Raw genomic sequence first — 12,443 nt, forward strand, 5'->3', positions numbered from 1 at the left:
AGAACTGACATGGTGGCAGCCCATACTGCCATCAGTTAGCGTTCGAACACCATCCAGAGCAATGGCCAGGCCCATTCAGAACCCAGATTTTCCTCAGTGGGTGTAACGGCTGCTCCACAACCACTGACGAATGCCAGGCCTAGTACACTTTGTGTGGTTCTCCTCCAAGCTTTCCCTTCGGCACCCACTGAGAAGTTCTATGGGGACCCAAAAATGTTTGGAGATTCCTAAACAAGTGCACACTGCCCTTAATTTGCCTCCTGGCAGCTTTTCTGGAAGCCAATATTAAAGCAGCCGTCATGTTCTTGTATCTCAGTGGTTTGGCTGTAACTTGGGCCAATCCATTATTGAAAGGTAACAGCCCGATCTTGTATGATTTTGATTCTCTATTCAAAGCCATGAATTGTCTCTTTGACATCCAGTACAAAGTGCAATCCTAAAACCTAGAGCTCCTCAAATTGGAGCACTTTTTGCAGGGACTGTTACAGTACGTTGAAAGATTCAACCAAATGGTGGCAGAAACATCCTGGCCTCAGAATAAACGAGCAGCTTAATTTTTTTGGGGCCTCTTCGACTCCCTGAAAGACACCCTGACATGTGGTTCAGGTTATCCCCAATGTATACCAGAAATTGCTCAACCTGGTTCTTCAGATAGATGCACGCCTATAAGGGTAAAAAGTGACACCCCACATTACAGTCTACATCCAAAACTGAACATGGTGGTAAGGAAAAGAGAAATGGCGTATCCTTGTGAGGAATGTGAACATAGGCGCTCATCCAATCTATGCCTGTATTGTGGCAAATCAGGACATTTCATTCATGTTTGTCCCAAAATATCCAAGAGAATGTCGGAAAATGATCAGACTCGTTCGCACGTTGGACCGTCTGGATGAAACTAGTTGACCTACGGGCTTACAGGGAGCCAAGATCTCACATCTATTTACCGGTGTCCTTGTTGTTGCCTAACACAGCGTAGATAAAAACATCCATTGTGATTGACTCTAGTGCTTTCGGGAATTTTTTGGATGGTGTTTCTGCTCAACACAGCAAAGCAATCATTGAAAAAGAACAACCGGAATCAGTCGGAGCTATTGATGCACTATTTCGTGCCCTGATACCTTCGCGCCTGGCACACGCTATAAATAAATAAACAAAACAAACAAACATGGTTCCAATCTTGTCTCAGACCCCATCACGTCCCACACATGTGCACTACATATGATAACTAATCAAGGACATGAAAACATATCTCTTTCAATCTCATCTTGTCCCCCCAACTTTGGGGTCATTTTGGGAATTCCCTGGCTCTGCCAGCACAATCCAGATATTCATTGGGTTTTGCAAACCATACAATTTAGACCCCCCTACTGTACAACCTTGTGTCGAACTCCTACAGTTGAAGAACTTCTGTCACAGATCCTGCCAGGGCTCCACATTATCGGAGCTGTGGTTACTACACTCCCGAAGGAGTATCAGGAGTTCCTTACGTCTTTAGCAAGAGGACTGCCAAACACTTTCCTCCAATGGGAGTACGATTGTCCCATAGTTCTGGTTGCAGAAGCCAGCGTGCCTCATGGCAGACTATATTTGTAAACAAGAGAAGAGCACCGAGTATGGATTTATGGATCTTGCCTTGTGTTCTGGTTCTCTTCAATAATACTTCTGGCTTCTGCACCCTGTATCATGCAGTACGAACTTGGACTTCATTCTGGATCTGGTGTTTTGTGACTTATCTGTTTGGCATTTCTGTTCTCATGGACATAAAGGGCTGTGGACCTCCTCTCTAACTACTGTGTTAAGGGAACTTCCCCAGACTGCCTCAGTGATTAGCTCCTGCTCCGCTCTTTAGTTGGGAGCCCTGTGCTGTTTGGATTAGAGCCAAAAGAATTCTGATTTATTTTACAGCATTGTCGGAAGGGGGTCTCCTGGCCTATGGTTATTATCCCACTTCGCATCATAGGTAACGTGGGTAAAGTGGGTGAGCAGATGTCTCTGTGGTAGATACTTCCCGTACTAATACCAGTGTTGTTTTCTTGCAGGTCTGGAGAGAATCTTTGGGCATTCCTCCACCTTTTAGCCTTATTCCTCCCTGCAGGCGAGTAAACTGGTCTGCATGAGGTGGGAGGAAAGCCTGTTGCCTCCCAGGGGCCCTGATGACCATGATCATCTACCCATTAGTTAAGCATTGGCCTTTGTAAGTACTGTTTGTTAAGGATCTATTTAAATGTTGTTTTAAGTCAAGATCACCTGTCCGGTTTCAAAATAAAATTGTGCAGGAACTGGCTTTTTATTTAATATTTTTTTTATATGGCGTTTATAAGGCGCTTATGCAACAAGACAGTGGGCCTCATTACCAGTTTGGAGGTAGCCATGCCGTTTTAGCGGCATGGCTACCTCCAAACTCGGGTCCGGGTCCCGCAAAAGGGGACTTACCGGGCCCTTCCGACCTTGGAGGGCCCGGTAATTCCCTTTCGCGGGACCCGGAACCGGTACATCCCCATTCCCATTTGAGCCCCCATAGGCCTACTAGGCCTTGTTACATTCAGAGCATGGAAGTGCAGAGAAAGAGAAGGGGTTTTGGGGCAAGGGTAAGTGCTGGATGTGCCAGTTGCAGAGTCAACAGGTAAGTGCAAGGGTGGAGACGTCTGAAGTGAAGAGGGAGGTCAAACACCAACAAGGTAAGTGCAGGATTTAGATAACACCAAACAGGCATGTGTGGGCCCATGGCCAGTGCGGGGGGGTGGATGCTGGTAGTAATTGGGCACATGACCAGGACCCTATTGGACTCTTGGGGGACCAGGCTACCAATCTCAGTGAATGTGGGGATGGTTAGCACAGGAGGGAGAGAGGGAAGGAGGAGGAGAAGAGAAATGTCTTGAGTTGTTTGCGAAACTTGAGGAGATCTGTTTCAAGAAGGCGAAAGAGGGGGAGATTGTTCCTGAGGAGGGAGCCAGCAGAGGAGAGACGTCTGCCCCCAGCTATCTGCTTGGAGAAGTGGTTGACCAACAGAGAGTTGGAGCAAGAGGATTGAAGGGATCTTGAAGGAGAGTATTTAGTGAGAGAGAGCTGCATGTAGCAAGGTCCCAGGCCCCAGACAGCCTTATGGAGGATGCAGAGTGTCTTGAATTTGATCCTTTTAGAAACCGGGAGCCAGTGGAGAGATATTAGGGCTGGAGAGATACGGTTCCTGGGCTTGAGGCCAAGGATAAGTCTTGCAGCCGTATACTGGATTAGTTGAAGAGGACGGAGGGAAGAAAGAAGTAGGTTAAGGAAGAGGCTGTTGCAGTAGTCCAGCCGGGAGAGGACCAGAGTTCTAGAGACATTGAGCTTCTGGGGAAGTCCCTTTACAGGGATTTAACCAAAGAGAACTGTGAAAGAACTTTAAATTCCAGGCTCTGAGTGAAACAAGGAGAGGGGAATAGTCTTTTGCTGGGGCTGTATTTGTATTGTATTTTATTTATTTTGAAGGCGCTTTCACCAAAGTGCCACACAAACAAAAGCGATACAGACATTTGTAAAACAAAACAAGCCAAAAGAAGAGCAAATATGTCATAGTGAAAAGTAGGTCCTTTTAAGGTGAGAATGGAAGATAGAATAAGAGAAGATGGATCTTTTGGGTAGGGGCAAAGCGTTCCAGAATTTGGGAGCAAGTAGATAGAAAGCACGAAAGCAGCATTGGGCACCTAGGGGCTTAGGAACGGTTAATAGCAATTGAGACTCAGAGCGAAGAGACCAAGAGCGAACATACAAAGAAACCAACGAGAAAATATAAGGTGGGGCCAGTCCATGGAGGCATTTAAAGTAGATGCAAAGGAAACTGAACTGTAGACGATAGCCAGAGATTGAAGATAAGGAGAAATAGTGGAATGCTGGGGGGGAGGGATAGTGCAAAGAGTTTGAATAGAGGAATTAAAAAGGGATTGCAAAGGAGCAAGATGAGAAGCAGGAACACCAACGAGAAGACGGGACCAGTAATCGAGACACGAAAAAACTAGTGATAAAAAGTTTACAGGTGTGAAAAGTGAGAAAGGATGAGCTTTGCGTATGTTAAAGAGTTGAAAAAAACAGGAATGTGCAATATTAGAAATGTGTGAGGAAAAAAAAAGTGAAGAATCAAAGAGGACACCTAGGTTACAAGCTGCCAGAGTGAAAGAAATTGAGGCAGGAGGAAAGTTAGCATAGGGGTGGATAGGAGAGGGAATGGAGAGACAGGAAAGAAGAAAATGTCAGTCTTGTCTAGAAAATTTGACATAGACAGAAGACAGTAAATAGTAGCATGAAAAGTCTCAGAGAAAGCAGAAAGAGATATATATTCGGGAATCATCCACATTGGAATGCGAAAAGATCCCAAATGAGAAAAAAATATAGAAGATAAAGGTGAAGTGTAAAGAGAAAAAAGAAGGGGACCCAGGATTAATCCTTGAGGAACCCCATTGGCAAGAGGAAATGAGGGAGAGCTAGAGCCACCCCCGGAAACGGAAAAAGACCAATTGGACAGATATGACTTGAACCAAGAAAGAGTGGAACCCTAGAACCCCAAAGACCCAAAGACCGAAGTGTGGACAGAAGGTTAAGGTGGTCCACAGTGTCAACAGCAGCAGAAAGATCAAGTAAGATGAGAATCAAAGAAAGTTTAGAGTATCTGGCAGAAAGGAGAGAATTGGGCACAAAAAGAAGGGACGTTTCTGTAGCATGAAATGGCTGGAATTCAGATTGAGTTAAAGGAAGAAGATAGTTGGGATCGAGATGGCCAGAGATTTGAGTATAGACCACATGTTCCAAGATTTTAGAAAGATAAGCAGACCCTCCAGCTCATAGCGATTTTTGCGATCGTGCATAATGAAGCGAAAATGGGACTTTTTGCAAAAGCACCAACGAAAATGAACATTTAGACAAAAACATCGGTTTAAAAAATCATTTGTGCACATTCGTGTATTTTTTTACCTCTGCGCAAATCATGGGGCGTTTCTGCACATTTAAAAACGCACCACAAATGTATAATCAGGATGGGGTTTTAAATGTGCAGAAAACGCACCACAAATGTATAATCAGGATGGGGTTTTAAATGTGCAGAAAACGAAGGCAACCCCATGTGCCTGTTTGGAGTAGGCGCAGACGGGTGTGAATTTTATGACCGGATCTTTCCAGACTCTGTCATGCAATTTCTTTTAAAGTGTGACAGCAGCAGTATAAACAGCTGCTATCTCACTTGCATTTCTATTCCTCAAACTGGAAAGAAATATTTTTTTTTTAATCACATTTTGCTGTGACAAGAAATTAACTGGAAACCTGTAGAACATTGTCTGGAGAGCACTCCCGACACTTATGTATACAATGTGGGTGGCCAGCGCATCATTTGGACTATAGATCAGCCCCCCCCTTTGAGAATAAGGTGACCTACTCCTTTCCAGAAATTGAGCATATTAAACCAGCACATCCTCTGCTCTATTTTGAGATGCTCCATTTATTTAGGGTCTTGGGGGTCTAGCCGAAAAAGTACATTTAAAAAGAAAATAGTTACCAAATGAGGGGGCAAAGAGAGCAAGGAGGAGCGGTGGACCAGATGGGGAGTGTTGGGCAAGAAAGTAGAGGGAGAGCAGAGGGCCATACGGTGAACCGGTTCTCAAGATAGCAGAGAGGGAGCATTGGCCCAGAGGTAGGGTGTTGGGCCAGAAAAAAGAGAGCGAGCAGTGGGCCAGAAAGAGGCAGCGAGCTGCAGCTGGGAGAAAGGATGCGGGAAGACTGCGATAAAGTGAGAAAAAGGATGTAAGATGCAGAAGGAGCGAGAAAGAATGAAAGACTCTAGACTACAGGGGGAACTGGGGAGCGTAAGGTGTGATTTGGGAGCATGGTTTGGAGTGTAGCAGGAAGTGGTGAGTGTGAGTTGATACTTGGCAGTATGACAGAACATGTGAGTGTTTGCATGACTGGCAGAGTGAGAGGTTTGAGAGGGGTGTTGGTGAGTGGGCTGTGTGAGTTCTTGGAGAGCATAGAAGGGGAATATTTTTACAAGTACAGCTGATAATGATCAATAAAGTAAACAATATTAAATAGGCACACATTTCAAAAGCAAAAAAGAATAGTAATCAAACACTGTTCTGACAAGCCTGGGATTTCTGGGACTCTTCCTATTAAATTGATACAAAAGGTCCTAACAATGACAACCTGCCTCTCTTGAAGCCTCACACACTACCTCTTTCTTGCAACCTGCCAATCTTACACACTGCAGTCAATAGAAAATGTGCTGCAAAAATGCTGCAATAAATAAAATGTTTATGCCGCAAAATGTTCCATTTCATGCTGCAATATCCTGGATGTTCTGGATAAGGAAGTAAAGATATGGGATGGTAATTCGAGGGAGAAGAGATATCTAAGAAGGGTTTTTTCATGAGGGGAATTATCACTGCATTCTTGAATTCATTGGGAAAAGTTGCAGAGGAGAGAGAGAGAGATTAATGAGAGAAGTAAGGCAAGGCCACAAGAGAAGTAAAAGCCTAGTGATGAGAGTGGAAGGGATAGAATTAATGGGAGAGGCATTAGGGTGAGTCGAGTGAGAAAAAAAGCAATGTCAGAATCCATAATGGGAGAAAAAACGAAAGCGAGGGAGAGGGTGGGACAAAAGAAGTGGGAGCAGTAGAAAGAAAGGAGGAACGTAGGTGCTCAACCTATGAGATGACAATATTAGCAAAATGAAAGGATGAAAGAGAAGGTGGAGAGTATGCAATTCAAAAGGTGAAAAAGACGTCGAGGCTGAGGAGGGTAAGAAATAATAAGATCAGAGAAGTAACTTTTTTAGCAGCAAGAAGACCAAAGGACGAGAGAGGATGGCAAGGAAAGGTCAGAAGAAGAATGAGACTTTTTCCAGAGACGCTCCATATGCCTAAGAGAGGAGTGAAGAGTGCAGAGTTTGGGAGACTGACATGGTTGAGGCGGCTTGGCTGATGATCAAAAAGGGGCGCAAGGGATGAAACAAGTCAAGAGAAGAACGAAGAGCAGTATTGAGAGTGGCAATACCACTGTCAATGGGAAGAGTAATTGCATTGGTTGCCAGATTACGCCTCCTTTTACGCTCCATAATATCTGTTATTTATATATTTAATGATATGAAATATATCAACCTCGGAAGGGTGGGCGAAGAGCAGAGGTTGACCAGCTGTAAATGTAAACTTGCAAAGTGCAGGCTCGCCCCATGAAAGAGCGGGCACTTAACAGTGAGCTATCCACCTGGAGACAATCCTTCAACAAATCCAAGAAAAAAAGGCATATCCCATGTACTAGCTTTACCACACCACCTCCATACAAAGTGGAAAGTTTATTTTTACTTAAATGTGTCACTTTACAATTGAAGAGCCATATTTTGAAGGGTTCATTATGTGTGTTACACCAGAAATTTAATTATGCTTCGTATCTGTCTCCTGGTGAAAGTAATTTTAGTTTTATTATGGGTACTGATTTTAGCAGAAAGGAAACACGTTGTTTTGGTGGGTTTTCTGAACACCCCATCTGTCTTTGTGGGGGATGTGAGCCACTGGGTACTGGGTTGATGCGGCTGCTACCACTCTCAGTGCATGGAGATGCAGGGATCTCGCTGGCTTACTTTTCCCCACAAGACCTAGTAGACCCTCATGCTAAAGACTGCTTAAGGTCAAGACATCCGGTTCAATTACAAATAATTAGACCAGCTCCCAAAAGGGAAGCTGTGATTCCTGACCAAGGAGCAGGCGGTAAGAGCATTTTCACAGAGGTTAAAAACCCACAGTTCATTATCTAGACTCAAACTACCAGAATGCATAAGAACCACTACAATCGGCTCCAGGAGTGAAACTGGTAAATTACGAAGTAGTACAGGACTCTCTTGGAGAAGTTGGTAGTGACCCTGACAAGCATAGCAAAGGAAGAAATTTACCAAATGAAAGTTGTCTGGCTTGGACCTGCCTATGAAATGGCAGTGGGGTGACCACCTCCCCGGGAGACGCCCTGGTGTCAGGAGTGAAAGCAGAGGGGAAGGTGCAGAAGTCCAGACTGCAAAGAACTCCTGGAGAAGCCTTCCATGAAAGTGTTGGTTTTTGTTTATTGACTTAGTTAGGCACACTCTTAAAACCAGGTTTTGAGAGGTTTTGTGTTGGTCAATCTCAGAATATTTGTTTTATTAGCTTAGGATAGCCAGGAACCTCAGGACACATTCAAATGAGTTTGAACTCCTACTATGTTTGAGCATTACCGTGCAGGCTAGGGTGACTCAGGAAAGGAAGGGACTTGAAAATTAGGAACTTGGAACTTTGATTTAGGTCAGACGAGGTGTAGAACACAAACCCTGAAATACTCCACTTTATTTCTTTTTTTCATAGAAGATCCTTTATTGTTTTTATTGTGTTTGTAAACATTTAAATCATCCTGTTCCATAGGTATACTTATAATAAAGACTACCTTTGTGACAACCATAGCGATTGTGTTAAGCATGTCTTTGCTCGGCCTTACCACATTGCCTCTCCATTCTTGTATTTATGGTACTGTGATCTTGGGTGGTTTCCCCTCCCCGCCCTCCCATACATCTAGGGCGATCCCTGTTCTAAATGATCTCAAGTCGCCTCACTTCAACATGTTGTTAAATAGCACAAAGCTCTCGGTTGCCTATAAAACATGATCTTTTAATATGCAAGTTTCACAAAATCTCCTTCATTTCTGACCCCTACTCCATGCTCTCTGGTGGTGTCTTTTTCTGTGTCAAGTGAGACCTCCTCCCACTTCATGCCTCTTCTTCCTATGTCCTTGCTTTGCTAACCACTCAATGACAATGTGCACTTTTAGGGCACATGTTCATTTCACTTCTCGATTTTTTGCATAGCTTACGTTTGCTAGAATAACACCGTTTTTCTCTGAATGTATGTCACTTGTTTGTGGAAACTGTGTTCATGAACTTTGAGTCATGCATCATTGGTCCTCAAATATCCTCCCATTTGTCCTAATAGAAACCAGCTTTAGGGGGAGCACCAAGCTATGGTGGACGAGCTTGTGTGATAGGCAAACATTAGAGACCATGAGGAATTGTTCTGTACTTTCAATAAACAATAGTTATAGAAATACAGCATGAAAGGACAGGGAGTATTATTGGCGTAGGTCACACAGTTGGGTTTTCGGGCTACTGAGAACATGTCATAAAGTCACCAGCATGGTATAGCTGGGGGAGACCGAAAAGCAGCACGAGAGAGATGTGATTGCCCATAACACCTAGCCAACGTGTTATATGGGAAATAGGGCAGAGCAAGAGACAAGGGAAGTCCCCTCCTCTCCATTGTGCTTTCTCAAGGCATGGGCAATCACCAAGAGGTGCCGCGGTACGGAATGTTCACCCAGCTGTCCGCGCCTCAGTGTCTTCTACCCAGGTGTGCATTTTGCCAACGCTGCCCGTCTTTTTGATTCCACTGACAAGTTGGTCAGTAACATTAAGAACCAAGAACGCAGACGAGATGGGTCAGTACAGGTAGTTACAAAAACATGTACATTCATGGAATACATTTCAACAACAATCTCCTGGAGGTTGCTATCATTCTCACGACGCTTTCACCAATGCTGCCTTCACAACTCCTGACAGTGACTGTCACATGGCGGTTTATATCTTTGTGTACTGAGAATAATGCAGTAATGCATTGCAGGTAAAGCAGTCCAGATGGCCAACAGAGAAGAAACACAACAAAAAGAATTCAGGCCCAGATTATCAAAAATGAACGCAAATGACAAAAGTGCAGAGGATGCGCTTTTTTCATTTGCGCTCATTGCTGAAATGTGCAGTTCACCATGTCCTCAAAGGTGACCTCTGCATTTGAAAAGGGGTTAGACAGTGGCGCAAAGGTGCGCTGTCCTGCACCCTTGCTGCACCCTTTGCATACTGACTATACTGACTATAATGTATGACTGGGAGCGCATTCCAACCAGCTGGTTCGTTAAAAAAGCATTTCCACCCATGTTTGATTTGCTCCTCCCCCCTGCGCCTGTTCCCAACATGCGCTGCAGAATGCCCAGCGCTTTTAAAAGAGCAGCCTATGAGTGAATTCGGGATGCACTTTTAAATGCCCAGAAATGCCCTATGATATGCGCAATGGACACATTGGAGGAAACGTGGCATCTGAATGAGTGCATCTAGGAAGTACTGGTCAGTTGCTGTTGTGAATTGGGCTGCCACTTTTTTGGCAAAAGTGAGATAATGCGCTAGTGGATCTCCTCACTTGCAGCAACATTTTTTGTGAATATGGCCCTCATTGTCCGACAGTGTTGTGTGGTAAACATGGAGGGGGCCCTTTAAGTTGACCACGATTCACACTTACCATCATCATAAACTTTATTTTGGTTAATCAACCATAAAAGTACATATAATAAAAACCATAAATTCATGATTTAAAAACAGCAGATTAAAAAACACATATACAATCAGATACGATTATTCGCTTTAAAATGCAAGTTCACACTAATGTGACTTGTCAAGCTAGAAGAGAGTACACTGCAGCCAACTGATCCCTTTGCCACTGTTATGTTTTAGCTAGTAGCTTGGGTTCATTTTGATTAATCAGAACGAAAAGTATGGAGATCCCTGGTCTAAAAATGTGTGACTTTTGTGAAACAAAATAACTTTTCGGCTGTTGGTCATTTATCTGTGTTCATTACATCTCATCAATTGTGTACCCTGAAAGCGAGTTTGGTTTATATTTTACTGCCAGAAATTAAACAGTTAGCTTGGAAAGAATTTTGTTTCAGTGCATCTTTTTTTGTGCCACACAAAGAAGCTAGTGTGCTTTGTCCTCAGAGATTCTTAATTATAATTAATAATATGGCTTTTTTTCTTAAGGCTCCACAAACGTTTTGGCATGTTCTCTTTATGGAATTAAACATCCAGTAACTGCAGCATTGCACATTATAATGGGTAAGTTTTGGTCCAAATGTCAAGAGACAGGTATGTATCCATTGGCACCCGTTGTTTCTTATTTTACTGAAAATCTGCTAACTGGGTGGTCTGTGTGCCAGAGCTGGTTGGTGACCAAGACACAATGTTCCTTAACCGCTGCCTTTTATCATTTGTTTTTTGACTTTTTGAAAGTTATTTTTTGTGATACTGGTTTTGAGGCATGCTCTGAGTTTGGGAGGGTGTACGCTGTGTTGTGTACAGGCTATCATTAAGGCCCTCAACAGTAGAGGGTCTCAGGTACAAGCAAGTGTGGGGATGCATCGTATGGCTAATTTCTTCTGGACTGTAGGACATCCTCTCGAACTCAACAATCAACTGTGGGACACACGTCTGTAATAATTAAATAGCACCCATGGACAACAGTATGCACTAATGTGAGTATATGAAACGGTTGCACAGAGAATAGGTATCATGGTACTAAGGCTTGGCTATAGTGCCATCTTACTGTAAGCCTTTAGTGTATCCCTTGCATTTGACCTCCTACCTGCATGGGACAAACCCAGTTGAAAACTTGACCCAATTGCGTAGTACCTCCACCTCTGGAGGAGGGCTCTGGATACTCCTGAATGGGGCATATACACTGGGGCATTATGTAGCTTTACCTGAAACTAGGTAGAAAGATGTACAGCGTAGTCCAGGTCAAAGCACCAGTGGAGGTAGCACATGGACTGGGAAAACCTTCAGGCTAAGGCATCAACAAGATGTTAGTTTGTAGGTAAGGATTCAAGAATGGGGTTCAAATCAAGAAGACTCCCTTATGTCGTAAAATCAGGTAAACCAGACAAGCTAAGCAATAATAGAAGATCACAAAAATTGGGATAACAGACCGGTAGGTGGGTTTGCTGGGCCCTATTTTGAAGGTCAATCAAAAATATAAAAGGGAGTAGGGTGCCTGCTACCAGTAAGATGAAATCTGGTCAGAACCTCACAGAGATGCACCCATGGAGTACACAAACAGTAAGTAATGAAGTGTCTGTTCCATGACTCATGAAGCTTTTATAAGCAACTTTGTTAGCACCTTGAGAAGCTACCATTCTATAGTGTATTTCTGAAGTTTTCTTTTTATCAGTCATGCATATGAGCAGCGACCCATCATCTGCCATCTGCACAAGGATACCAGAGTCTTCTCTGATCCTTTACTGCAGCCCGGCCTGGTGTGATGCTGTAAATGCATTGGAGTGACAGGGCCTCCTTGTCCTTGTCTTATACCTTCATATTCTGTGTGTTCTGCTAATTTTCCGCACAGGAGTCTAGTTTGGACACCTGGCAGTGCAGGTCTTCATTTTGTTCTTGGTGAACAGTACACATGGGATACCCTTAGGGCACCCATGGGTAGGGGTACAACCCTGTACCCCTTTGTTTTTGGGCACATGTGTAGTTGCCCACAGAGCTGGATATGGGCTGGTAGCAGCTACATGCTGATGTCACAGTGGCTCTAGGTATCCTCCATTTTTGGGATACCCAGGCCCTACCATAGAAATCAATG

At 43.8% G+C, this 12,443-nt stretch overlaps 1 protein-coding gene across 4 annotated transcripts in view; it reads left to right on the forward strand.

Annotated features, from left to right (window-relative positions):
• Positions 1 to 12,443, forward strand: part of CERKL (CERK like autophagy regulator) — a 1,041,140-nt gene that overhangs the window by 666,390 nt on the left and 362,307 nt on the right. For all 4 annotated transcript variants that reach the window (XM_069616081.1, XM_069616083.1, XM_069616080.1 and 1 more), the window contains one exon: positions 10,841 to 10,915. In XM_069616081.1, coding sequence (XP_069472182.1) covers positions 10,841 to 10,915 — 75 coding nt within the window. The remainder of the gene's footprint in view (positions 1 to 10,840; positions 10,916 to 12,443) is intronic.

Source organism: Ambystoma mexicanum, chromosome 9 (genome assembly GCF_040938575.1).
Source record: "Ambystoma mexicanum isolate Mex_15411 chromosome 9, UKY_AmexF1_1, whole genome shotgun sequence".
Lineage (NCBI taxonomy): Eukaryota > Metazoa > Chordata > Amphibia > Caudata > Ambystomatidae > Ambystoma > Ambystoma mexicanum.